This window comes from Suricata suricatta, chromosome 5 (genome assembly GCF_006229205.1).
Source record: "Suricata suricatta isolate VVHF042 chromosome 5, meerkat_22Aug2017_6uvM2_HiC, whole genome shotgun sequence".
NCBI classification, from domain to species: Eukaryota; Metazoa; Chordata; class Mammalia; order Carnivora; family Herpestidae; genus Suricata; species Suricata suricatta.
The window spans coordinates 118,182,443-118,207,883 of NC_043704.1; the positions used below are offsets into that span (position 1 = coordinate 118,182,443).

At 35.4% G+C, this 25,441-nt stretch overlaps 1 protein-coding gene across 3 annotated transcripts in view; it reads right to left on the reverse strand.

The window, feature by feature from the left end:
- Nucleotides 1–5,911: 5,911 nt before the first annotated feature.
- The window catches only part of U2SURP (U2 snRNP associated SURP domain containing), a 55,168-nt gene continuing 35,638 nt past the window's right edge, over nucleotides 5,912–25,441 (reverse strand). For all 3 annotated transcript variants that reach the window (XM_029940103.1, XM_029940102.1, XM_029940104.1), the window contains 8 exons: nucleotides 23,589–23,745; nucleotides 22,772–22,867; nucleotides 22,034–22,100; nucleotides 18,646–18,805; nucleotides 15,774–15,884; nucleotides 13,197–13,315; nucleotides 11,288–11,464; nucleotides 5,912–10,146 (listed from right to left, as the gene is read on the reverse strand). In XM_029940103.1, the coding sequence (XP_029795963.1) occupies nucleotides 10,008–10,146; nucleotides 11,288–11,464; nucleotides 13,197–13,315; nucleotides 15,774–15,884; nucleotides 18,646–18,805; nucleotides 22,034–22,100; nucleotides 22,772–22,867; nucleotides 23,589–23,745 (1,026 nt within the window). In that variant the 3' untranslated portion in view covers nucleotides 5,912–10,007. The remainder of the gene's footprint in view (nucleotides 10,147–11,287; nucleotides 11,465–13,196; nucleotides 13,316–15,773; nucleotides 15,885–18,645; nucleotides 18,806–22,033; nucleotides 22,101–22,771; nucleotides 22,868–23,588; nucleotides 23,746–25,441) is intronic.

Sequence of the window (25,441 nt, forward strand, 5' to 3'; positions counted from 1 at the left end):
AAGAACACTGGAGCTGTGATCTGGGTGGGCAGCCTGGCCAGATTGCCCACCTCTGGATCCTGGCTTCCTTAGCCCACTGCTTTCTCCTGTCCTGCTGATTCCCACATCTGGCTCATCAGGTACACTGTCAATTCTCAGAGATTCCATAGGCTTCCAATGAATTCCTTTTTGCTTAACTTAGCCAGACATGTTCTCAGTTGTTTGTACCACAGGACACTGACACATCTAACTAACCCATTAATCAGATCATCGGAAAAACAGTTGCCCAATTACAGCTTCAAAGTGTTTTCCAGAGTCCGTCCAGTAGAACTTGAGCCTTCTGAGATGAGATAAATTGGGGAAATATGACATAATGTCTCCTGCCTGGTGATACAGAGTACATAGTCTTAGTCCTTTCTAAGTTCTGCTGAAAAAGCCTATTAGCCCAACATTTCCCAATTTACTTGACCACATAACTCTTTTTTCTAAGACCTAGTAACACCATGCAGGGCAGCAGGTAACAGCAGCAGTGGGCAGCAGCACACTGAGTATATGAAGGAATGCTTAGTAGTCTTCATAATTTATCATCTCATCTACCAGCCCAAGAGTGACAGGGGTGCTCTGTTGTGATCTAGCCGGATTAGTTTAAGAGAGGGCAAGTGAAGTTAATCTTACAGTGAATATTTAGCCTCTGTTGGGAACAGGAATCACAAGATCCAAGAACATAATGAGAGGAGAGGTTGAATTATTTATCAGGGATCTGCTGTTTGCTTGGGGCAATGCTGGATACTTTACTGTAAGACCATTTAATCTCCACAGCCAAGACCCTCCTAACTGGTCTCCCTGCTTCTCCCCTTGCTCCTCTTCCATTCTCTCCGCTCAGTGACCAGGATGATCTTCTGAAATGACATTAAGTCATTCACTTGCTTAAACTGTCAAGTTCTACTGAACCTCATCTCATGCTACACCTGCCTTTCCTCACTACCCTCAAGCCATGCTGACTGCCTTCTTCAAGTACTTTTCCATTCCTCAACACACCAACACTGTTCTCCGCTTAAAAGTTCTATACCTACAGCTCCCTTGGCCCAGAGCACTCAGTGCCCTGACTTCACATAGCTAGCTCCACGTTACTAGTCAGCTTAGCTCCCAATGTTAGCACCTTTGGGAGGCCCTCTTTGACTACCCTATGAAAGTACCTCTCACCCACTTTCTGTCTCACCACGTTTTTCAGTCCACTTTACCATCTGAAATTATCCTTTTTTTGTCTGACTCTTCCACTAGTATGTAAATTCCAAAAGACCTTGTCTGTGCTATTCATCACCTTATATCCCTAGGGCTTAGAACAGTGCCTGGTGCATAGTAAATGCTCAACACGTTGATAACCCCTGAAACCTGGAAGGCACACTCATGCTGCAGATGAGGAAATGGGCTCTAAATGCCTCGTTAAGCATCTTGACCAAGGCTACACAGCTGAAAAGTGATCAGAACCCATGCTTTGCAATGGTGGTAGCCTGAAAGGAGTCTTTGGAGTCCAGTTATTACATTGTATGGTTGGCCAAGTCCTGCTGGGCCAACAATACAAAGAACTAGGTTTTCCAGGAAGCACTCACCTGTGGACTTTCTGCCGGTTCAGCCCTGTATGAAATAATCTAGATTTATTAAAGATGACCAAGGTTAGAAACTCATTTTTAGAAATCATGTTCTACCCAAAATATCCAGATCTCTAAGGTCCTAAGATGTGATAACTGGACTCATTCATATGGGATATTATGGAAGTGATTACATCTAATATTTCATGACCATGCTCCAGTCTTTCCTCTTGCATTGGGCAATGTTTTGGTCAAAAGTAAGGATCTGTGGGCTCCTGGGTGGCTCAGTCGGTTAAGCCTCCGGCTTCAACTCAGGTCATCTCATGGTTTGTGGGTTCGAGCCCCACGTCGGGCTCTGTGCTGACTGCTAGCTCAGAGCCTGGAGCCTGTTTCAGATTCTGTGTCTCCCTCTCTCTGACCCTCCCCTGCTCGTACTCTCTCTGTCTCTCAAAAATAAATTTTAAAACATTAAAAAAATTCTTTTTTAAAAACGATCTGTACAAATTAGAGAGAAAACACTTTAGCCCCTATCAGGCACGTTATCATATTTACTTCGTTGTCTGCCAACACATTCTGCAAGGAAAGAACTAAAAGCTTCAGACAAAGTGGAGAGAAAAAACAAAAAGCACTGGTCGATCAGAGTAGGTAAGGAGGCCAAGGCAAGTCCTCTATTTCTGCCAAAAGCACATTATATTCTCCTCCATTTTCATCAAAATAGTCTGTGTCAGGGCGCCTGGGCGGCTCAGTCGGTTAAGTATCTGACTCTTGACTTTGGCTCACAGTTTGTGAGTTTGAGCCCCATGTTGGGTTCTGCGCTGACTGTGGAGCCTGATTGGGATTCTCTCTCCCTCTCCCTGTCCTCCCCCTGCTAGTTCACTCGGTGTCTCTCTCAAAATAAACACTTTTTTTAAAAAAAGCACGGGAGGTCTTTCAACAGAGGTAAACCATCTGCCACACAGACACAAGAAGCTTTGCAAAGTCAAAGGCCGTTGGATTCCCAATGGGTGCGTGTAAGGACACAAAAAGGTGTAGGCATTAGTGTACTCAGGCACTAAAAATAGCTTGAAGGCTTTTATTCTAGTATCCAAGTTATATAAGGATGTATGAGGTGCAAGGAAAGCTATGAGGAGGTGGTGATCTGTGTCGCTCAGTACTTTGAATTGCACTGTGATAGGCTATGGCCCTTGAGAAGAATCAACTGAATCCTTCACTGGGTAGGACAATTACCAATGTATGTACCGTATAAGATAAACTGTTCCAGAAATACTCTAAACAGATCTAGATAGTTGAATTCTGCACATTATCACAAATAGTATTATAAGCTCTGAAATATAAAGTAGGCAGAGTAATTCTTTATCCTAGCACCAAAACTTTCTCTCATTCATAGTTAGTCATGGTTTTATTATACAACAAAGTTAAGAATACACTAGGTTTCATTACAAAGTACATGCAAATAAAAAATATTCTGAGAGGTTTTGACAATTTCCACATTGAGTCAGGAGAACAAACCGGTAAACAGATCAGGCAATCTTCTCTGCTTAAAGACTTTCTCTAACATACACCTGCAATTTAAGTAAAATAAAACATGCTTTTAGGGCAATCAATTCAGAATTAAACCAGTATTTTTAGAAGTTGATGCCTCTTAAGAAGTACTTGATGAGTGATATTTCTGTTTGGTGGCACTTACACATATACAGTACTTGGCACAGAGTTGGACATGCTGCAGATTTTTCCAGGGAGGACACATTCCTAAAATAAGATGGGATATATCCAAAGTTGTGGATAAGCACCCGAGGATACACATAATGTGATTTTAAAGTTGACATTCACGTTAGCTGAATGTTGTGATTGAAGAATATACATTAAAAATCCACTTAGATCACCGTTTGAGTTTTGATACCTCACTATACCCTGTGAGGAAGGCCTACATTGGACCCAAATAGTTTACTTTTCCAGAAGTTATGTGAACAGTTTGACAGATCTTTTAATACAATGTTAGCATGGCCAAAAACCATCTGAAACTCATCTTATTAAACATTCTTAATAAACTGCTCATACCTGATGGTTGAAACAAGAAAACTCATCTAATAGTACTTCATGGAATAGGACTGTTTAGCTGCTAATGTAACCAACTGTATAGCAAGGTGATTATTCTTTTCCATTTCAATGCTGCTTCTTTACGGAGGATCAAATGGTGGTTTGAATCAAAGTTCTGCTCTTCCAGATTCGTGTTCGTGCAGTCACAAACACTCCTAGGAGTTTTACAAATGTCCTGAGGACATTATTACAAAGCCAGTATTTCTGAGCAGAATTTGAAGTGTAATTTCCTTTTCAAATTATTTCAGCCCTCCAGTCTAAGGTATTTCTAGGGTACATTATGTACTTCCACATAATCTGGTAATACCAACTGTACCACACAAATATACACAAAACACATGAGTTCAATTCTCCTCACATCACTAACCTTAGTCTTCTCTCAGGATACTCTTCTCTGTCCACTCTGTCCACTCCTCTTGTGAAAATTCCCACATTGCTCCTCAGTTCCGGTAAGGTGATTTTTTTTTTTTTTTACTTTGAACTTGAGCAAAAATCCCACTGCTGCTTCATCATATTTTATACTGTTCTCTATGTACCTTCCCCATATACCCTATTTAAGTTGTTCCTTTGTGGGCTTCCTCTCAGAAACTTTTGTCACAGAATTCTACAATAAATAACTAATAAAAAGTATTTTTAAAATTCTAATTAATAAAAATACTAAGAATTAAATCGGTAAGACTGGGGCAGAGCATATACAGATATTCAGTGTGTAATAAACCAAGATATCACCAATGTAAGTTTATAAAATGTATTACAGGGCTACAGAATTGTAGCATTACTCTATTTTCAGTTAAGAGATTAGTTACCATCATTAGTTTTCAAGAATATGGTTATTAAAGTACCACTGTACAACTATGTCAGTGCTTTACATGTGATTTCACCCTTACAATAAACACCCAAGGTTAGTACCCATTTTGTACTAATTTGTGAGATTAGATTCCGAAACATCACACAGCTAGAGCCACAGCCCAGGCTCTCCCTCCCCTTCCACACTGGGCCAGGCCACATCTCATTTAAATATCAAAAAGCACGTTCCTTACTCTAAACAGTTTGAAGTTCTGTGTTTTCTTAGGGCAAAATAAATGAGAATCGAGTTTTTCATTTCTTCGTGGCAAATGAATATCTAATCCAAACTCTGTGTTTACTATGTGCCAAAGTTTCAGTGTCCTTTTCAGCAGGAAATAAATAAAACTACAAAAAAAAAAAAGGGCAGAGTATGGTTATTACCATTAATACACTACAATTTCAGAATCATGTTGCTTGCTTTGAAAGCATACTTTGTACCCTATGCTATGAAATGTTGATGTGAAATTATATATAGATAACCATTAAAAAGAACACAGCACAAAAAGTGGTAGAAACAGTAAAGAAAGTGGTGTGGAAAAGTTGGCATATATACTTGGTATTACTTTGTTTTCTTTTGAAGTTTTTACTCAAAATAGAAAATGCTAATGTGCCATTTGGGGAAAATCCTTTTCAAATTCTGTAAGGAAATAGAGAAACTTTAAAGGAAAAGTAGGTTTTAAAAAAAGAACCAATGCACATTCTACCACATGATGAACCTTGAGGACATTATGCTAAGTGAGTTATGCCAGTCACTAAAAGATAAATACTATATGATTCCTCTTGTTTGAGGTATCTGGAGTAATAAATATACTCCCAGAAATAAAAAGAAAATAGTTGGGGGGTGGGGAGGAGATGAGGAGTTGTTAATTGTTCTGTTTCAATTTTGTAAAATGAAAAGTTATGGAGACTGCTTGCACAATGAGAATACACTTAACACTAAAGGATTATACATCTAAAAAGTTAAGATGGTAAATTTTGTTGTATTTTACAATGAAAACTTTTTAAATCTTAAAAGAAACCAATGGATTATTTTTAATGTAATAATGATACTGCGATTACATTGTTTTAAAAACAAAACATTCAAAGAAGCATACTAAAAGGTGATACTTGGGATGTTCATTCTTTTTTTTGTTTGAAATCTTCCCTAGTGAAATAAAATGAACAAAATAATTCCTCAAAGCAAGGGGAACCAACAATAAAACTTCCTAATCAAGAGAATCATCTATCATAAAAATATTTTATTACAGTTTTAACATGTAAGATGTAACATTTTAGCTACATCTGATAAATGTGACACATCACTTATTTCACTTGAGAGAAAGTTGCTGAAAACCAGTTATGGTTTACTGAACTTGCATGAGAAAAAAATACATGAAGAAAATTACATGAACAGGCTAAAGTTTGCTATGAAAACAATGTATTTTTATTAAAGTAATTAAAAGTCAAAAAACAACAACAAAGGGAAGTTCCACAACCTTTGCAACTATATAATCTCTATGTAGAAAAACTATAAAGTGACAGTCTGGAAAGCAGCTCCACAATAAACTTAATCCTTATATCCAGAGTAACTAAATTATGGAATCAGTTCACCCCAAAAAAATGGTCTTGCTGTAAAGTAGTTCAGCTGAGCTGATTTCGACTATATTATTCTCATTCCTGAAAAATTGTCTTTCCTGATATTTCAAATCAGCAAAAATGTAACATACAAGAGCCTGTTGAAGTTAAAGGATAAAACAAATATTCCAAGCACAATTACATGTGAAAATGAATGAGGGCATTTTATCTATAGATCTACAAAACTCTATAAATAATCAGTTATACACATAACCCATTCACACTGAAGCTCCATGAGGTGGTACTGAATAAACACTGAGGCGTTGAATTCTCAACAATGGAACATGGCTCACTCCGAACAGCAGCACATTCCCACCTTTTAGTCTAGCATCACAACACTTCCCCTGGGGTTTGTATTTGTGTATTTTCTGAGTCCTGGGAAGTTGACAACAAAAATAAAGAAAAAAAGCCAAAATGACAAGAAATGAAATACCCTCTAAAATTTGTCTAAAACCTACTGAAGAAACCAAGCACTTTGTGAGTTTCTACAGTCATGTGTTTTTAAACTTATACTAGTGTCTTCATTACTACCTGCGCTGAATTTCCTGTAATTAGTTTTTCCATTAAAGTGGAAGAGAAAAACAAAGAAAAAAAAGATCTTATTTCGTAAATGTACAGTCTTAGAAAAGTGTTACTATTTATTTTTGAAACAACCTTCTCTGTTGAAGAAAATCACACTGTTGTGGTCATCAGAATAGCCTAAGTCACTTTGGCAATACAGCAATTTATTTGCTCTCACTTTTTAATAATCATAATGACAGACTATTGTCATGGCCATAAAACTTCAAAATCTATATGATCACAAAGGCAAATATGTAGAGAACGTGTCTAATACACTTAAATCATGATTGGAACTTCTTAAAAATATTTTCAAGACTATTAAAATTTGGGGATAAAATATAAAAGTCATAAGCAAGTATTTCTTCTGACATTCTTTAATTGGGATAAAAATCTCAGGGTTAGCTCACAGGAATGGTCTGCAATAAAGAAAAATTAGGTCAGTGTATAGTAATTTCTGTAAACTTTAGCAGAAAAGCCAAAAATGTTCTGAACATCATAAAGGCATTCTTTTGGGTCAGGACTTTTTGTTATTTTGGTTCAATCCTTAACTTCACAACATCTTACAGTTTAGAAATGCCCATATGCTTGCTAATGGTAATAAGGAAATACAAAGTCAAAGAAAAGATTCACACATGATCCTTTTCAATCACAGGTCTCTCTTTGGTAAGAAATAGACAACCATTTATTTGTTTGTTTTCTCTCAGTGTAGGAGAAGGAGATTAAATGGCATTAAACTGGTAAGAAATCCCAGTGTATAAATGTTAGGATTGAAGGTAAAGAGTTTAAGCCTTTATAAGAAGTGTAGGATCTTCTCTATAAAGAGAGTAGACAACAGGATTCCCTCTTACTGTAGCTATGATAGAGCATAATAATCATCTCTTACAGACCAGGTACGGTGTATTTCCTGTAACTAGAAAGCCATCCTATGAACATTTTAGTCAACCCGTAGAAATTTTGCTATCCAATGAAAAGTGTTCTTTAGATAGGAAACAGATGAATAATATGCTATTTTAAAAAATGGCAAACTACCCCCCCCCACTTAGAATTTGCCAATTTCTGATTCTATTAAACTCTCATAGAATCCATGAAGAATTAAACAGGCTTACTCTAGATATTTTCTCATTAAGTAAAATTGGAAATAACCTATGTAACAATACCATTTGCGATTCCAGAAAAAAAAATTCAATACAATCTAATACACACATTTAGCAAACTTTACAGAATACATATCCTATCAAGCCTAAGCAATCCCCTCCCCCAACACACCCAAAAGGATATTCGTTGTACCTGGATCCAAATTAAGGGAACTGCTAAATTCCATTGCAGTAAGAAAACTACTACAAATAAGCACCCAAAACTGACCTAACAATTTCTACTCACTCCTCCTTCTCCAGGATATTTTTTTTTAAGAGAAAGAAATAAGCATTCCTTGGAACTTAGCTGAGAAAATCATTACCTGACCAATTATTTATAAGCCTATATTAGATACCAACTAATAATGGAATGCCCAAATCATGAGCAACTCAACATTATTGTTATATTTGCAGAGAAAAGCAATATATAAAATTCCCTTCTTCCAGGCAATGAACAAAGGAGAAAAAAAACGTGTTACTTTCTTTAAAAATGGCTATATTTGTAGGTTTTTAAAAACCAGCACCAAATGTTCATGTTTAATTATTCTGAGCAACATTTAGGAATTAATATTCCCTAACATTATGAACAAACAGAAAAGTGAAGTGAACAATAAGGGAATAACTTTCAAGCAATACTGCATGTTGATAAGAACCGTTAAGTAAAACAATCTGGCTCATTTCTAAAGCTGTTGTAAGTTTGCCTGGTTTGGAACTAGCACACCTTGCTGCTCAGCTAACATACCTACTCCTCAAATCATTAGTATAGCTTAGTTTATAACGAGGCAAGAGTAAGTAAAACAACTTGAAAATATAGTTTTAAAATCTAACTAAAAACAATCCATTATTAGAACAGTTTCTACTCTAGGAAAAGGGGAAATATCAAACCACTGCATAAAGTATCTAAATGAAAAACTGAAAAACTCACAAATAGTAGTAGTGTCAGTTCAAGTCTACATAACCCTTTATTGCGTTATATTTATAGCAATATTATGATCAACATTACACAAGTTTCCTTATTTCTTCCTCACACTGCAGCAATTATTCCTATTGTATATAGATTTTTAACTCTGCAAATTGTTTAAACCAACTTTTTGCACCTTGAATTTAACAAACTATTGGATGTTAAGTTTCCTGAAAACTATTTTACTTCTAAGTTTTACCTAAAGCTAAACCTAATATTCAATTCTTAAAAAAACAAAACCAAAAACTAAGGTGCTTTAAACAGAACTTTGTAGAAATATATGAATATGAGTGTTTGAAAGGTAATCTACAGAGGGCTATATAAAAGGGCATTTATTATACAAAAAAACTTCTATGGCCAACTCTTGTTAGAAAATTTTTTATAAATAAACATCTTTCATGATAGAAGATGAATCAAAAGATGGAGATTAAATTTTCCCCTAAAAACAAGCAGTTGCTCAGGACACAGGCTGAGTATACTGAAATTGTATTGCTTCTTTAATAAAAGAAAAAATATTTTAGCCAGGCATTCCATTAACAAATAAGTCCATGCCACCTTTACCTAATCTTTTGATCTCTGGGTACTAGTATTATCCATGATAACCTCATCAAAGTTGGTTGGCAAGCCTACTAAATAGAGGAGTCTCAGGTCCCTTAATTTTCATAGTCATCTTATTAAATATAAAACATTAACTACTTGAACAATGGAGCTTATAAAGTGCATTAAGTATAAGAAACATAACAGAAGTGCTAAACTCACTTAGTAGGACTTTAAGGGACTTGATATCACCAACAGGGCAAAAAAACAACATTATAGTTTTCTGTTCAGATTTTATTTGAAATCTAATTCAAATTGTCAAAGCTACAAAAGGGGGAAGACATCTGTATTATTTTTGCTAAGTCACAATATCCTAAAACAAAATACTACTACTGCCAGCAGATCCATTATACACATTTCTGATGAAATTCATTAGCACAATAAAAATTTCATCTTGGAGAAACAGCCACAATGAAAGTAGTTTATACAATATAAAACAATGACAGGTCTACAGATGCAGTTACTCATGAGTTTACACATGCATTCACAAACAAATAAACAAAAAATCCGGGAATGCTCTTTCATTTGATTTTTTGTTTTTGTTTAAAAAAAAAAAAACAAAAAAACAGACCATTCAGGCACAAAACAAAATTGCATTTCCAATAAGTGACAGCATGTTAAAGATTTATGTCAGTGTTTGTTTTTCTTTGACTTTTTATGAGACCTGTGTGGAGATCGGGACTGGGATCTGGATTTCTTCCCTGACTTTTTAGGGGATCTAGATCGTGATCGCCTAGACCTTTTAGGTGTCCTGGAACCAGATGGTGATCTGTGGAAAGAAATGAAAACAATTTATCAAAGTATTCATGTGATCAAAATGGACCATCCTTCAGTTACCTAAAATGATCTTTAACAGAGCACAAAGTCAGAAATAAAACAGGTTGTAAACTCCCCCAAATTTATGCTTTGCCTACTTTACAGAAACACAAATACACACAAGTTTGCACCTCCTGTGCACAGCACCCATGATTATCACTGGTGTGCTTGGTTACAAAGACAAAACCTGAGCCCCACCACTGCTCTATTTAATCAAAATCCCAAGAGGTAAGGACTGGGAATTTGCATTTTTAATAAGCTCCCCAGGTTACCAATATACCCCCAAAGTCTGAACCTCTAAATCTATAAGATAAAAGTTCAAAATGGCCTCTAAGATCATTCACACCATTTTTAAAGCACAGCAGCTCTGCAGCCTATCTTCTTGAAGGAAAAGTACCAACCACTGCATATTATGCAGGGAAATCATGGAAGACACCATAATTCTGTACGTGCAGCTCATGAAGATTATAAAAAAATATATATATGCAAGCACCATTTAGAAGAGGAGAAACTTATCTATTTTATAAAGAATTTACAATAATAAAGTTTTAGGATATAAAGAAGTTTTAGTTCTCAGGAAAATTCCACTATGTAATACCAGATGAATAAAACATTTCTTAACCATTCTTCTAGAACTACAAGGAAAAAGAGTATGTAACACACTAAATTATACACTGAAGAATGGTATTTAATTCCATAAGTCTCTACCCAAGAACTTGCTAATAAGATGCAGGGACAGGAGAGAGGGGATAATGTATTTTTCTTTCAGCCTTGACAAAATCAAAGAATATTCTATAGAAACTGAAGAACAAAATGAAAAGTAAAGCAGCTATCCTTAGTCAAAAGAAAACACTGGATGTAATGTTTAAAATTCTTGGCTGGTCTTTACGTGTTGGAAGCCTTCTTATGCCTTAAGTCATGATGAGACTGGGGGGTGGGGAGGTGAGAAGGAATAATCTAAAATGAAAGTATACTTCTCTGGTTTTCTAACGCCCTTTAAAAAGATGGCTGCCAGCCAAATTATTTTCAAAAGCTGGTAAAATGACAAGGAAACTGGCATTTGAAATATTACCAAAAAAATAACTTGCATTTACCTTTTGGCCTTTTTGCTAACATCTCTAGGAGAATCTTTGTGAGATGACCTGGACCGTGAGCTCTCTTTATGAGATCTTTCTGAACGCTCTGATCGCTCCGATTTGGGTGAAGGGGATTTCACTCGTCTACCACTGCTACTTCGAGATGGGCTAGGGGATGTGCTGTGTCGCCTCTTCCTATGGAACAAAGCCCCCAAAACATTGCATTCAGTGAGCAAAGGATCAAGTATTCATTTTCCTTCTACTGAATTAGCTATTTATTCCTATCAGTTTACACTAATTTTATTTTCATTTAATCTTATTTGTGGTTTTCCAACAACGTGCAAGGCCCTTTATAAAAATAAGTATGTCTTAAAGATAGGTTCACCGACATGGATGGAACTAGGGTGTATTATGCAAAGCAAAATAAGTTACTCAGAGAAAGATAAATGTCGTATGACTTCACTCATATGTGGAATTTAAGAAACAAAACAGATGAACATTGGGGAAGGGAAGGAAAAAAAGATAAAAACAGAGAGGGAGGCAAATCATAAGAGACTCTTAAACAGAGAACAAACTGAGGGTTGCCGGAGGTGAGGTGGGTAGAATGACGGGCTACGTGGGTGATGGGCATTAAGGAGGACACATGTTGGGGTGAGCGCTGGGTGGTTAATTAGAAGTGGTGAATCACCAAATTCTGCTCCTGAAACCATTAATATACTAGATGTTAACTAGCGTGGTTTTATATAAAGTTAAAAGAAATAAAAAATAAAAATTTAGGTTGATCAAAACAAACTAAACTGGATTTTCTTTTGCTATAAGACATTGGGACAATGGATAAAATTTCATTAAGGTCATTAAGACTGGATACGTGTTTTTAAAATATTTACTTATTCATTTATTCTCATTTATAAGTTTGAGTGGGGCTTGAAATCACAAAACATGAGATCATGACCTAAGCCAAAACCAAGAAATCAGACATTTAACCAACTGAGCCATCAGGTGCCCCAAATAATAGCGTTTTTTTAATGTTAGTTCTCCCATCTTGAAACTTTTATTGTGGTTACATAAGAAAATGGGGCATCACATTGGCAAGTTACTCTTAAATGCTTGGGAAGGAGGGGAAAGGAAGGGGGGAAAAAATAAAGCAAAAGTAGAAATATTTCAACATTTGGATAATATACATGAAGGATATCAGGGAATTCTTTATACTATCCTTGCAACTTTTCTATGAATCAAAAAGTGTATCAAAGTAACTACAAGACAAACAAATGGTAAATGTAGGATTTAACCAATTAGTATACCTATGTTATTTGTAACTATCTGTAGAGTAAGCCAGAGATTTTTAATTTGCATTCACTTGGTTTTTATCAGGAAAATCTCAATTATGTTAACTAAAGCTATTAATTAACTATGTTAACTAACTTTCCTCTATTAAATGAAAGATTTAGGAACTGTGAAAGTAAAATAAAAATGAAAAGAATGATTTTGATTAGAATTAAGACTTAAAGTGAGGAGCTAGTCCCTATGGTGGTCTATGTACACAAACTCCTTTCAGAGAGGATTGGGAGATTTCAAGTTTTCAAAGGCAGCAGCCTCAACTCAGAAGAAATGCTTATACCAGAAGCAACAAGCAAGATATAGCAAGCTGTTTAGTTATTTAAGCCTGAGGTTTGATACCTAATACGGTACCAACGGCTAAGGTACCATGCAACCCACGTAAAAGGATGATGTCCCAGTTAACTAAGCCAAGTCCCAACTAACTGCCCCATTTCTCAGCTAATTCTGCCTCCTGCAGCCAGGAGCCAAATATGTTTATGATGAAAAAATACTTTTCTTGTTTGTTGGCATCGGTGATGAAAACATTACAAAATGAAACCTCATTCCAAAACTTGAAACCACTATAGGCAGTGAGTGAGAAACGTTATACCTTTCTTTCCTTGTTGGAGTACATTCATCTTTCTCCTTCTTGTCTTTGGATCGAGATTCCAATTTTTCTTTATCCTTTTTATCTCTTTCTCGTTCTCTTTCTAATTCTTTCTCTTTCTCCTGTTTTATTTTTTTAAAAAAAGAATATTTAGTCATTAAAAAATAGCAATCTGGGTTAATCTCATTTTATGCAACAATTTAACTACTTTTTAAATCACTACTGAAGGTACAATGCCATTTTTAACAATATACCTACTCTTCCAGGAAAAGTAGTCATTTCTTCTTACACTGAGTAAAAATAGTAATACTAGTGACAGCAGCTAAATGGTTACTGAGTCCCTACCATAGACCAATTACTAAACAACTTGCCATATACCATTTCATGTAATACTTCAAAACAAAAAATAGAAATATTAATATCACCCTCATTCTAGGGATGAAAAATGAGACTCAGAAAGGGTAAGTACCATGCTCATAGTTATACAGGATAGGCAAGTCAAGATTCGAGTCTAAGCTCTAGAGCCAGTGCTCTTACCTACTCCCTTTGTCCCTCCACTTAAAAAGGTAACAATAGACTGGCTTTTCTATCTTAGACTATAATAAAAAGTCAGCAGTGATCCTATAGTAAGTTGATTTAATCAAAAGAGAGCTCTTTCCAACAGACTTAAAAGGAAATATAGCTATTCAGAATAATCATCCTTCAGAAAATCTTAATTAGTAATAAGTACCATTTGTACTGGAAATTTTAATCCTAACTTTTAAAAGTACAAATGGACTACATGACTTTATATAAACCAGAAGATGATCTATCTGCTTATCCCCACTGCTACTACTGCCATTTCTCACTTGAAATTATGGTTTTTGTTGATAAAATAATTAAGGGAATGGCTACAAACAATGAACCCACAAAGCCAACCAAGCTCTTTATTAACAGTAATTTAATTTCTCACAATTTGTATGCATCAAGAAAGCTACCCGGTAGCTGATAAAAATATTGCAAACATTTTCTGTAAAAAGCCAAATAGTAATATTTTCTGCTCTATGGGCCACAAAGTCTCTGTCCCAAGTATTCAACTCTGTCACAATAGCCCAAAAGTCACCATAGATAATAGTAAGTGAAGGGGCATGGCTGTGTTCCAATAAGCTTATTTATGATGAGGTGATGAGTCTGCTCACCCTCAGTATATACCTGGAAACATCCTTCTCTCCAGTTACAATCATGGAATGCAGAGAGATGAAAATGATAATATATCTATTACTAACATCAGGACCTGTGAGTATCTCAAAGTATAGTCTTCAGTGCGGATCAAATCCCTACCACCAACTCTAAACAGACTCTCTGGGTAGAGATAACGTCTTTTTAAAAATCTTATTTTTATTTTTTTGAAATACAACATAGAGTACAGATTTAAAAAGTGATGCTGAGGGTTTGCCTGGATGGCTCAATTAGCTAAGCATCCAACTTTAGTTCAGGTCATGAACTCACGGTTCATGGGTTGGAGCCCCAAGTCGGGCTCTGTGCTGACAGCTCAGACTTGGAGCCTGCTTTGGATTCTGCGTCTCCCTTTCTTCTGTTCCTCCCCCACTTGCACTGTCTCTCTCTCTTTCAAAAATAAAAATTTTAAAAATAAATAAAAAGTGATGCTGAGGACACTGTCTTCCTCTGGTAACCTGTAGGATATATTTTCCTGATTGATAATTTTATAGGAATCAAACTAGTGAAAATACTTAAAATATTTTTAACAATTTAATCCAATAAAAGAAGAGTCATTGTAGCTATTGTCTCACAATCCTGCAAAATTGGGACTATCAACCGAGTTTCACAGAGAAAAGCAGGCCTCAGGGACTTGCTTGGGAGTACACAGCACAAAAGGTAGCCCTGGGAGTGCACAGGTCTGTGTGGCACCAAAGCTATTCCAGTGCCTCTCCTGTCACTGGTTCTCCACCACTAATAGTTTTAGTGAGTCTAAGTTCTAGTCTTCTAGTCTAGCTTTTTCTTATCTCTTTCTCTATCTACAGTCTTTTCTACAATGACAGTCAAGACATAGGTAAAATTTAATAGCAGTCCCAATAAATTTCCCGAGTTCTTTCAACAATTAACAAATGGGCTTTCTTGTTCTAAATTCTCTGTACATTGCCACAAATTTTTTATGTACTCTGAATTCACCAACGAGGTATGCTACCACTTGGAAACAATGGAAAAGGAGTCCTAACTGAACTTTCCAAGTCCATCTTTATCTTTGTGCCACTTCTCAGGGTTGCTGGTGTTTTACGGTCACAAATATTGGCACTTCGTATAAGGTCTTCCAGCTTTCAAGGCATGCTCTTAGTGAATTTTATAGTCCATAGGTAGTATATCCAGAATAAAATGGTACACTATTGCTCTCAGACTCTTTTCCAAGTTGAAATGATTATAAAATATCAAGTTTCTAATGTTCCTACCAGTATTCAGCATTTGCACATCAAAGGATGTAATTTGAGATAAACTTTTCCTTTAGTATACCAATATGCCATAATTCTAGGTAGTCAAACAAATTACTTTGGAAAATACGTATTACTGAGTACACTTATTCCTTACTCGTTGAAGAAGTTTATCTCTGTAGTGTTCTACTTGCTCCTGAAAGCTCTGGCCTGGTTTTTTAGGTCTTTTTCCAGATTCCAATTCATCCTGAAACTTCATGACTTTGAGCTGTGAAATAAGACATTTTAAAAATAAATCTTTTCATCAATGTAGCTTTCAAGCAGTGCATTGGTCCTTTAAGGTTTTTTTCCTTTGAAATAAGTGTGTAAGAAGGAAAAATATAAACACAGCAAAGCAGTAACTGATTGGGACTCAGTCAAAATATAACCTCGACATAAAGCTCCTTTATCTGAAGACCACTTGGCAGAAAGCCCAGCTATACAGGATTCAAGCAATCCGGCGTGGGCCGACATGCTCTCTGCATAGCACATGAGAGGACTCAAAATCTATGAACTATATATAGTTCATGCCCTTAAGAACCTATGTATTATCTCAACATAACGATAATGAATTTCTATCTAGCTCCCCAAATGCGAGAGGCAAGGGTGCTATAGGCAAGCATACTTCCAACAAGGTATGACAGCCAGCAGAACATTGGAAGATAAATATTTTTTAAAAGCATTCTTTACAGTTCATATAGGACCAAACACAGAGCTAGAGTTTGAAGGTTTCACTCTATTTATAGTACAATGTAATCACTGAATATCAAGACATCAAAAACAGATTAAATCATTGGATATACTTAACATAGTAAGAGTTTATACTTATAAAAAAATAAAAAACAATTCCATTTCTTGTAATTTATCCACGAACAGAAAACCATTTGTACAAAAATACTCAATACAGCATTGTTTGTGTATATATATATATGTTCTACATTTTATTACGTTAATACATATTGTTATACAGTAATAACATATATTTATATGTACACCTGTAATAAATAGAAATGTTTTACCATACAAAAGTATCTATATATAACCTTAACACACGAAGGAAGAACACGAAAGATGAAGTGCACGAGGACTCAGGCTGTCGGAGGTGCGCGTGGAAAGCACATGCACCCACAGTTGCAGTACCAACCTGCCCGCCCCGTGTCATTCAGAGGGGAAGAAAACACTCTTGCCTGACAGATTTACTGTATATGCAAAAATCTGAACCTATTTTATAGAGCACTGACAGGTCCTTTAAATGAACTAAATGCTATATAATTATTTTATTTATATTTGGAAAATGAGACCTCATTTGTTTTAGGTTTTCCCCTCACTACAAATGAGGCTTTCCAACAAAATGGGAATAAGCTACAAAAACTTTCTTCCATTTAAATGTTATTTTCACTATTTTTGACTTCATGAACATTTCTCATAAATTTCCCAACTTCTACCCTTTTCCTATTACGGTAAATAGAACACTTAAAAACTATCCAATAGTCTGTTCTGGCATTTAAATGGGATAACTTCATTATCATGAAAACACATTTTTATTTAACTGCAGGAAGGCAGATGTCAGTAAGCTTGGGACAAGTTCTAAGAAGGGGCATGTGCAACTTGGAAAAATTCCCCAGGTAGAGTGCAGTCACTAATATATTCCCCTAAAAAATTTGTAAAGGGCACCCAGGTGATTCAACAGGTTACACATCCAACTGATTTCTACTCAGGTCAAGACCTCACAGTTCATGAGTTCAAGCCCCACACTGAGTCCACACTGAGAGTGCAGTGCCTGTTTGGGATTCTTTCTCTTCCTCTTTCTGTCTCTCCCCTGCTCGAGCTCCTGCTACCCCAAAAGAAATTAAAAAAAATTTTTTTAAGCTTTTTTTAATTGGTAAGGAAGGTATATAAATAAATGTATCCAACATGTTAATCCTGAAAAATCCCTCTTCTTCACTTTTAACAGAGAGTATACTGCTTCTGTGTAAGGTTAAAATGAAATACTTTCCCTGTAAACATTCTGGCTTGGTGATGTCTGAGAAAGAGTTGGGCAAAAACTTGTACCAGCCCAACAGTTATTAGAGAACTGGAAATAAGGTAACTACTACAGTGGGGATTATAAATTAATACGCAGAACAGTGCTGACACATAGCAGACATCCAAAATACCATTAAATTAATGGACAAAGTATTAAAATACACTCTCATCTACACTTCTGAGACTCTGGACTGACTGCCACAGTACCATTAATTGCGGGGAATGTCCATCACCTTGGGACAAGGAATGAGGAAGATTCCTATTACAACATCCTTCCCTCTTTGATATGTCTCCTTTGGTTGGGGGAAAGGTATTTAAAAAGGAGAGGGGACTGCAGAATGGAAAAGTCAGGTTGAGATAGTTTTCCCCATAAGTTTTCCCCCTTCTTACTGCTAAGTCCCACTTCATGTCTACTCTCCCCACTGAAATAAAATGGAGATATAACCTGAAGTGCCAGAAAATATCTCTTTTCTTTGTGACATACTACGTACATGCAAATGTAATGGATTTCATAATGCCAGTGTAATCTATTTATTCATAAAACCAATTCTTCAGAAGATCTCCCATGTGCCAGGCACTGGACTTACAATGATGAACAGACAACAGACATGGTTCTTTCCCATCATGTGAATCAAGCACAGCCTAGTAGGGACTAGAGACATTAAACAAACAAGTATGCTAAAAAAAAAAAAAAAAACCCATGAAAACAAAATAAAACACACACCACAGTACATGTAAAATAACAAGAGATAAATAGAGAGAAGTAAGCAAATGCGGAAGTGTAAGAAAAGAATAGCAGGAGAGAAGAAATGCTTGAACCTAGAGGTCTGTAGAAGTCAGCTCATATGAAGGTTTCTAGGCACTGAGAAAATGCACAAAGGCATGATGCCAAGAGGGAGCCTCGGTCAGTGGAAAAGTGAAAGAAGGCCAGTGAAATACAGTTTCGACTTCACTAAAATACTAACCTCAATTTCACGAAGTTTAGCTCGTTTTTCCTCACTCATTTCAGAGTACTTAGAAAACTTGGACTCTGTCATTTCTTCTTTGATGGGATTAGAGTACAAATGATGTTCTTCTGATTTTGAACTCTGAGTATCTTCTTCATCTTCACTTTCTTCTTCTTGGCTGGGGAAATAAACAGAATATATAGTATGTCAAGGCAGAAAAAAAAAATTTACATTTTACAGTCTGGCTTTGTTTTCCACTGCCTTCATCTGTAAATAATGCTAACAAAACAAGCAGAAAATTCATCACTAAAACATTTTTATAAAATATTTTATCAAATAGACAATTTTATAAAACTCTTGTTTCTTCCACATAAGAAGTTTGAGCTTCAACATAATCACTAAAAAAATTCTGTTAATATTACCTATAACATTTACAACAAACTTTCCTTGCAGTTAAGTGAAACAAATAATCAATGATTCCCCATACTTTCTAGTTGAGAGTGATTTCAGACTCTTAATACTAAAAAAGCCAAATGTTTTCCTTTTTTTCAGAAGAGCCTATACACTAGAAAATAAATGAGGTGGGTCATACACAGTTAACTATGAAACAAGGTAGCATGTAAAGACCTTATCTGATTAGTACATAATTCTAGGAATAAATGTGTAAATTTTAAATATGATCACATATTAATACTGTCTTAGTTGAGTCTGAAAATTATACTGGTTCCATGTCAGATAAGAGAAATTAAAAAACTAAGGGACTACCACAGATAAGGATACAAAAAAGAAAAATTCTCCTATCCTTCCAGAAGCAATATAATGCAAAGAGACAGGCAGACAACTATATGTAAAATTGGTCTTGTTTACATGTTTTCTATAGAGAAAGATCTAGGTGGCTAGCTACCAAAAATTAACTATGTACTTCAAATGAGTTACACTTGATAATTTAAAATATATTTATTTTACAATTTCTATTTTAATTTCGTAGGGCCTGAGCAGTCTGTTCTAACTGGTTTGGGTTTTAGCTCTTAGTTACCAGTTCTAGGTAATCAGAACTTATTCTTTTAATGAAATGGACATTCAAGCCTATAACATCATACAGAATTCATTATAAATGAAATTAAGTTACTAACTGGAAGTTTTCTACAAAGCAGTAGTGCTATATATTGTTTTAATCACCTTTCTGCCATCAAAAATAGTTTCAAAAAAGCATTTTGGATTCAGCCACTAGAGAGCAGTAGAGAGGAATAAGAAAATTTCAAGGACCAGAAAGTTAAGTGAAAATTATCTTTGCCTTACTTTGTACTTTCATAGTTATTTTTATGTTACTGTGATTTATTTGGAGCTCCTAAGGAAAAAAAATTACATTTCCAGTGATCCATGCCTCATTGTATTCTACTGACTGTATTCTGATTATTCTACTTTGAACACTGAAATGCAGTCATAATCTAAACATTAACACTAATATCAAATTTATGCAAAAAAAAGTTAACACCTATAGAAACGAAACAAAACTAAAAAAAATTTGAGTTCTGCAATGGCCTTTTATACACTTCCTTTTCCCTAAATTAAATAATTATCTCATGAATAAACACACTTATTTTAAGCCAGTGATGCTACAATGGTAAGAAACGATAATAATGTGATTATTATGGACATTTTTGGTTAAAGAAGGGGTGTCTGGGTGGCTTAGTCGGTTAGGGGTCTGATTTCAGCGCAGGTCATGGTCTCACGGTTCATGAGTTCCAGCCCCACATCGGGCTCTGTGCTGAGAGAGCTCAGAGCCTGGAGCCTGCTTCAGATTCTGTGTCTCCCTTTCTCTCTCTACTCCTTCTCTACTCACTCACTATCTCTCAAAAAATAAATAAACAAACATTAAAAAAATGTTTTAAAGGTTAAAGCAGTATTTTAAAGAAAACGGACTGTCCCAATTCCCATACTCTTAAACAGTCTTGGAGAGGTATTTCTACCAGCAAACCACAATATTTTGTAAATATTCTGTCATAATCATAGCTAACTTGTTCTGATCACACCAATGTTTCTGGAAAGACATCACTGATGCCAAGTTTTCCTCAGTATATCAACCGTGTTTCCACATATGCTGATCAAGCACATTTCCTTAACAATCTAAATTCTTCTAATATCCATTTACTGAATTCATACAAATGCCCAAATTGTGCTGGGACACAAAACGGACTTTCTCCTTTTGTTCACTCTTCCATTTGAGAACAGAACAATAAAGAACTTTTTTTTTTAAGCAGAAGCCTCTGCTTTGTTCTTGAACACATCTGTTGTGCTATTTAAAAAAATTAATTTCCTTCGCAATGATTTAAAAAGATGTCAGGTTCTACCTAAAATCTACCAATACAAACTTGCTGGATTACCTAGGAGCACGATTCCTATGATCGCATTCAGTGTTAATGCAAAAAAAGTGATGAGGTGATTACTAAAGAGCAAAATTTAAAATTATAATTTCTCTACATGTTAAAGGAAAGCTTTTTCAAAGCTTTTTCTAATTTATTCTTAGTCCTTCTGAGATGTTTACATTTATTATTTTTTTAATGTTTATTTGAGAATGAGAAAGTGAAGGCACATGCAACCAGGGGAGGGGCAGAGACAGTGACGAAGAAAATCCCAAGCAGGCTCCACACCCAGTGCAGAGCCAACACAGGACTCAGGGCTCGATCTCAGGACAGTGAGATCACAACCTAAGCCAAAACCAAGAGTAGAACTCAACCAAATGAGCCACCCAGGTACCCCTGTTTACACTGAAATAACAACAGAGAGCCATAATGCACTGCTTTTCTTAGCAATGTACACATTTTAAAAATCACTTTCTGTGAAGCTAAAACAGTATTTCATGACAAAGATTTGAAATAAACGCAGTTGACCATTTAGTAACTACTAAGTGAGATCACAAAAACCTAGCATTGAAAAACCAACTCAGAAGCAAAGTGAAACAAGGTGCATCAGACCAGAAACCAAAAGCTCTTTCTTTATTCACTGAAAAAATAATAAAGAACTAAAAATAACCCTCCTAACACTTTTTTTTTTAAAGAAGAATTTCCTCAGGTTGATTTTTTTTTTAATGTTTTATTTATTTTTGAGACAGAGAGAGACAGAGCATGAGCAGGGAGGGGAAGAGAGAGAGGGAAACAGAATCAGAAGCAGGCTCCAGGCTCTGAGCTGCCAGCACAGAGCCTGACGCGGGGCTCAAATCCACAAATGTGAGATCATGACCTGAGCCGAAGATGGAGGCTTAACTGACTGAGCCACCCAGGCACCCCAACACTTTTTTTTTTAAGAGTGAAGTTTTCCTCTTCTATTATTTCAAGCATAGCTCTTAATGAAAAAGGCAACATATATGTAATAAGAAATGTAGTATGTTCAAAATTTAGATTCTTACTTTTGATTTTCTTCTTCTTCTGATTCCTCATGCTGGTCAAATAACTCCCATTTAGAAGTTGTTACAGCTGAAGGCAAGGGAAAAAATAATGTAATTCCATAAGATAAATTAGCATTCTGCAATAGTATAGTAGAAGCCCAGCTCTAGAATTGAAAGTTTATATTACAGAAAGTATCTGATTACCTATTGTTTGAATATCATTTCTATGTGCTAAATTTCTTTTCTCACACCTATGCTATAATTTTATTCAAATTCACAAAGTGACAAATAATGTTATCATTCTTATTTGTGTGAATGGTAAGATTATTTCATTAAAATCTAAAAATATTAACAATTACAGATTATAAGCACTTTAAGGGCACATGTCCAAATAAGTATGAAAGGCAGGTCTAAACTGTGTCTAAAAAGTCAAGCACCATGAGAGGATCAAAGCCTGGTTTCTCTGAAACTGACCTCTAAGTAAATTTGCAAATAGGTGTAGCTTCCCGTCTACATGTTCTACTGAAATGCCTTATCTGAAAGATTTTAGTGATTTCTTTGATTACTCTCAAAGCATCCAAACTGAAAGATCTAGGAAAATTGTAACAGCAACCCTAATGAAAACTTAGCCACTAGACATAAAATATAGTAACACTGGGTCTTAAGGTTGAAACGTTAACGAAAACATATACATACACCAATGATTAATTTTATGTACTCCATTTTCTAAAGCTTATTATTTATTGTACTTTTACTCACCCTGTGCTTCTAATTCAGATTCATCTACAGCTTCCCATTTTGATGGGGCAACTTTAAATATGGGCTCATTCTTCTTTGAGTCTTCCGTTGCATCCACTAATGAGGAAAGATAAGCCATTAACCCTGACTACTAGGGAATGACTTAAAGAGTTTATGGATAGTCATTTTATTATTAAAAAGTAAAATAAGACCACACACGGACTAATAATTCTAGTGTCAAGAACAAGGAAATGCCTAATCCAATTCTCTACACCTGAGGTCCAATGCTGAAACACAAATATATCAATACAGAATATACAAGTTGTTATGTTTTCAAGCAAATGGAAAAGGTGGGGCGGTAAAAAAAATCTTTAAGATATTTACCTAATTACTACTTTAACAATACACTTCTTATAGTGTTTAACATTTTCATGTAATTCAAATATACTAAAGATTCTGTAAATATCCTATTTCCATAAATGATTTTAGGCATCTAGGAAACCTGAACCCATAAGTAAAAACAGAACTGACAAATCAAGGCATCTGGGATTATGAATATAATTGAGCACAAGATACAGTTTTCATGACAATTAAGACAAAAAGAGAAATTTACTTATACGAGGTGGACTATCCCAATAAAGAAATGTGACTAGAAAGAAAACCTTTTTCTGGGCAGAGTCAAATGTATCATTGGGTATTTGAATTTTAACAGGTCAGAAATCTAAGAGAAAAAAATTAAAGATCAATACCTTAAAATTTTTCTATATCCACATGTGTGGAAATTAAAGAGTTCTGGAACCAAACTTATTGGCTCATCAGTTTGAAAAACTGAACTTACAAGGCACTCCATCAAGATCATCATCAAGACTCTTTATAGGGACTCCGTCAAGATCATCAATGGGAGTAGCATCAATTGGAATTCCATCCACGTCTTCTAGAGGTGCACCATCAAGCTCTTCCTCAATGGGGGCACCATCAAGGTCATCTGGTACATCCTACGGAAACATACATACTTGCTATAACATTTACCTGTGCTTCCTAAAGTCATATTACTACAAGATTAACTTGCAATCCAGTGCAAACCAATCAGCTGGATACCCACATTCCCAGATACAAATGTGAGGATATAACTATGAGGACATGTGAGGATATAACTTCATCCTCCTGCCTGACAAAGAAGCAGTCATTCTTTCATTATTTAAGAAATATCTACCAAGTGTTTCTTGATGCCAGGTACCATGTTAAGGCACTAAGGATACAATAATAAGCAAAAACAAGTTTGTTCCTTTGGTCCCTGATGTAATAGGTCTTACTAGATTCTTCCGGGAGGCCAGGGGGTAGGAGGCGGCAGGCAATCATAAAATCACAATATATGAAGAACTACGACTATAATGACTGCTACAACAAAGAGGTATATTATACTATTCAAGTGTATAATAAGTAGGTTTCACCTAAAGAGGTCTGAGAAGGCTCAGTAGGTTATGCTTAAATTAACATCTGAAAGATCTCAGGTAAACATGAGAAGTTTCAGAGACAGGCAAGAATATTTACAAAGGTTTATGGGACAAAGAAACATATACTTAAGAAACTGAAACAAAAATCTGTATTGGACTGGGGGGCTAATTAGAATCTCACAAGAGTGAAAGTGAAAATGTAACTGGATTAATAAGATGGTAAAACTGAAAAGAAAGGATTCAAGAAACACTGAAGAGGTGAAAAGCAACAGAATCATGATGAACAAAATCTGCTACCATTATGGTGCATCTCTTCATACACATATTTACTTATATAGCTACTTTAAAAAAATTAAATCATGTATTGCTTAATTAGTTCTTTTTCAACTAATGCATTATATATCTTTTCATGTCATCAAAAAAAAAGTCATCGGGGGTGCTTGGGTGACTGTATCAGTTAAGAATCCAACTCTTGATTTTGGCTCAGGTCATGATCTCATGGTTCATGAGATTAAACTCCACACGGGGCGCTGTGCTGACAGCATGGGATTCTCTCTCATTCTCTCTTTCTCTCTCCCTCTCTCTGCCTCCTTGTGGTTTGTCTTTCTCAAAATAAATAAATATTTTAAAAAATCATCAAAAATCAAAAAATACATGAAGACAAATGAAAATGGAAAGGAAAAAAAAAGTCCAAAATCTTTGGGACATAGCAAAAGCAATTCTAAGAGGGAAGTTTCTATCAATATAGGCCTACTTCAAGAAACAAGAAAAATCTCAACTCTAACCTTACATGTAAATGAACTAGAAAAAGAACAAAGACCAAAACTAGTAGAACTAAAACCGATGAGCAGAAATAAACAAAATAAAAACTATGAGAAAATTTTTTTAAAAAATCAATGAAACCAAGTGCTGGTTCTTTGAAAAGATAAATAAAATTGATAAACCTTTAGCCAGACTCTCTAGACAAAAGAAGATTCAAATAAAAAATGAAGGAAAAATAACAACCCATACCACAGAAATACAAAGAATCATAAGAAAATACTATGAAAAATCATATGCCAACAAATTGGACAACATAGAAGAAATGATAACTTCCCTGAAACACAAATCTTCCAAAACTAGAATCAGTAATCAAAATAAGACGTCCAGGACCAGATGGCTTTCCAGGTGAATTCTGGCAAACAATTAAAGAAGAGTTAAAACCTACTCTTCTCAAACTATTCCAAAGAATAAAAGA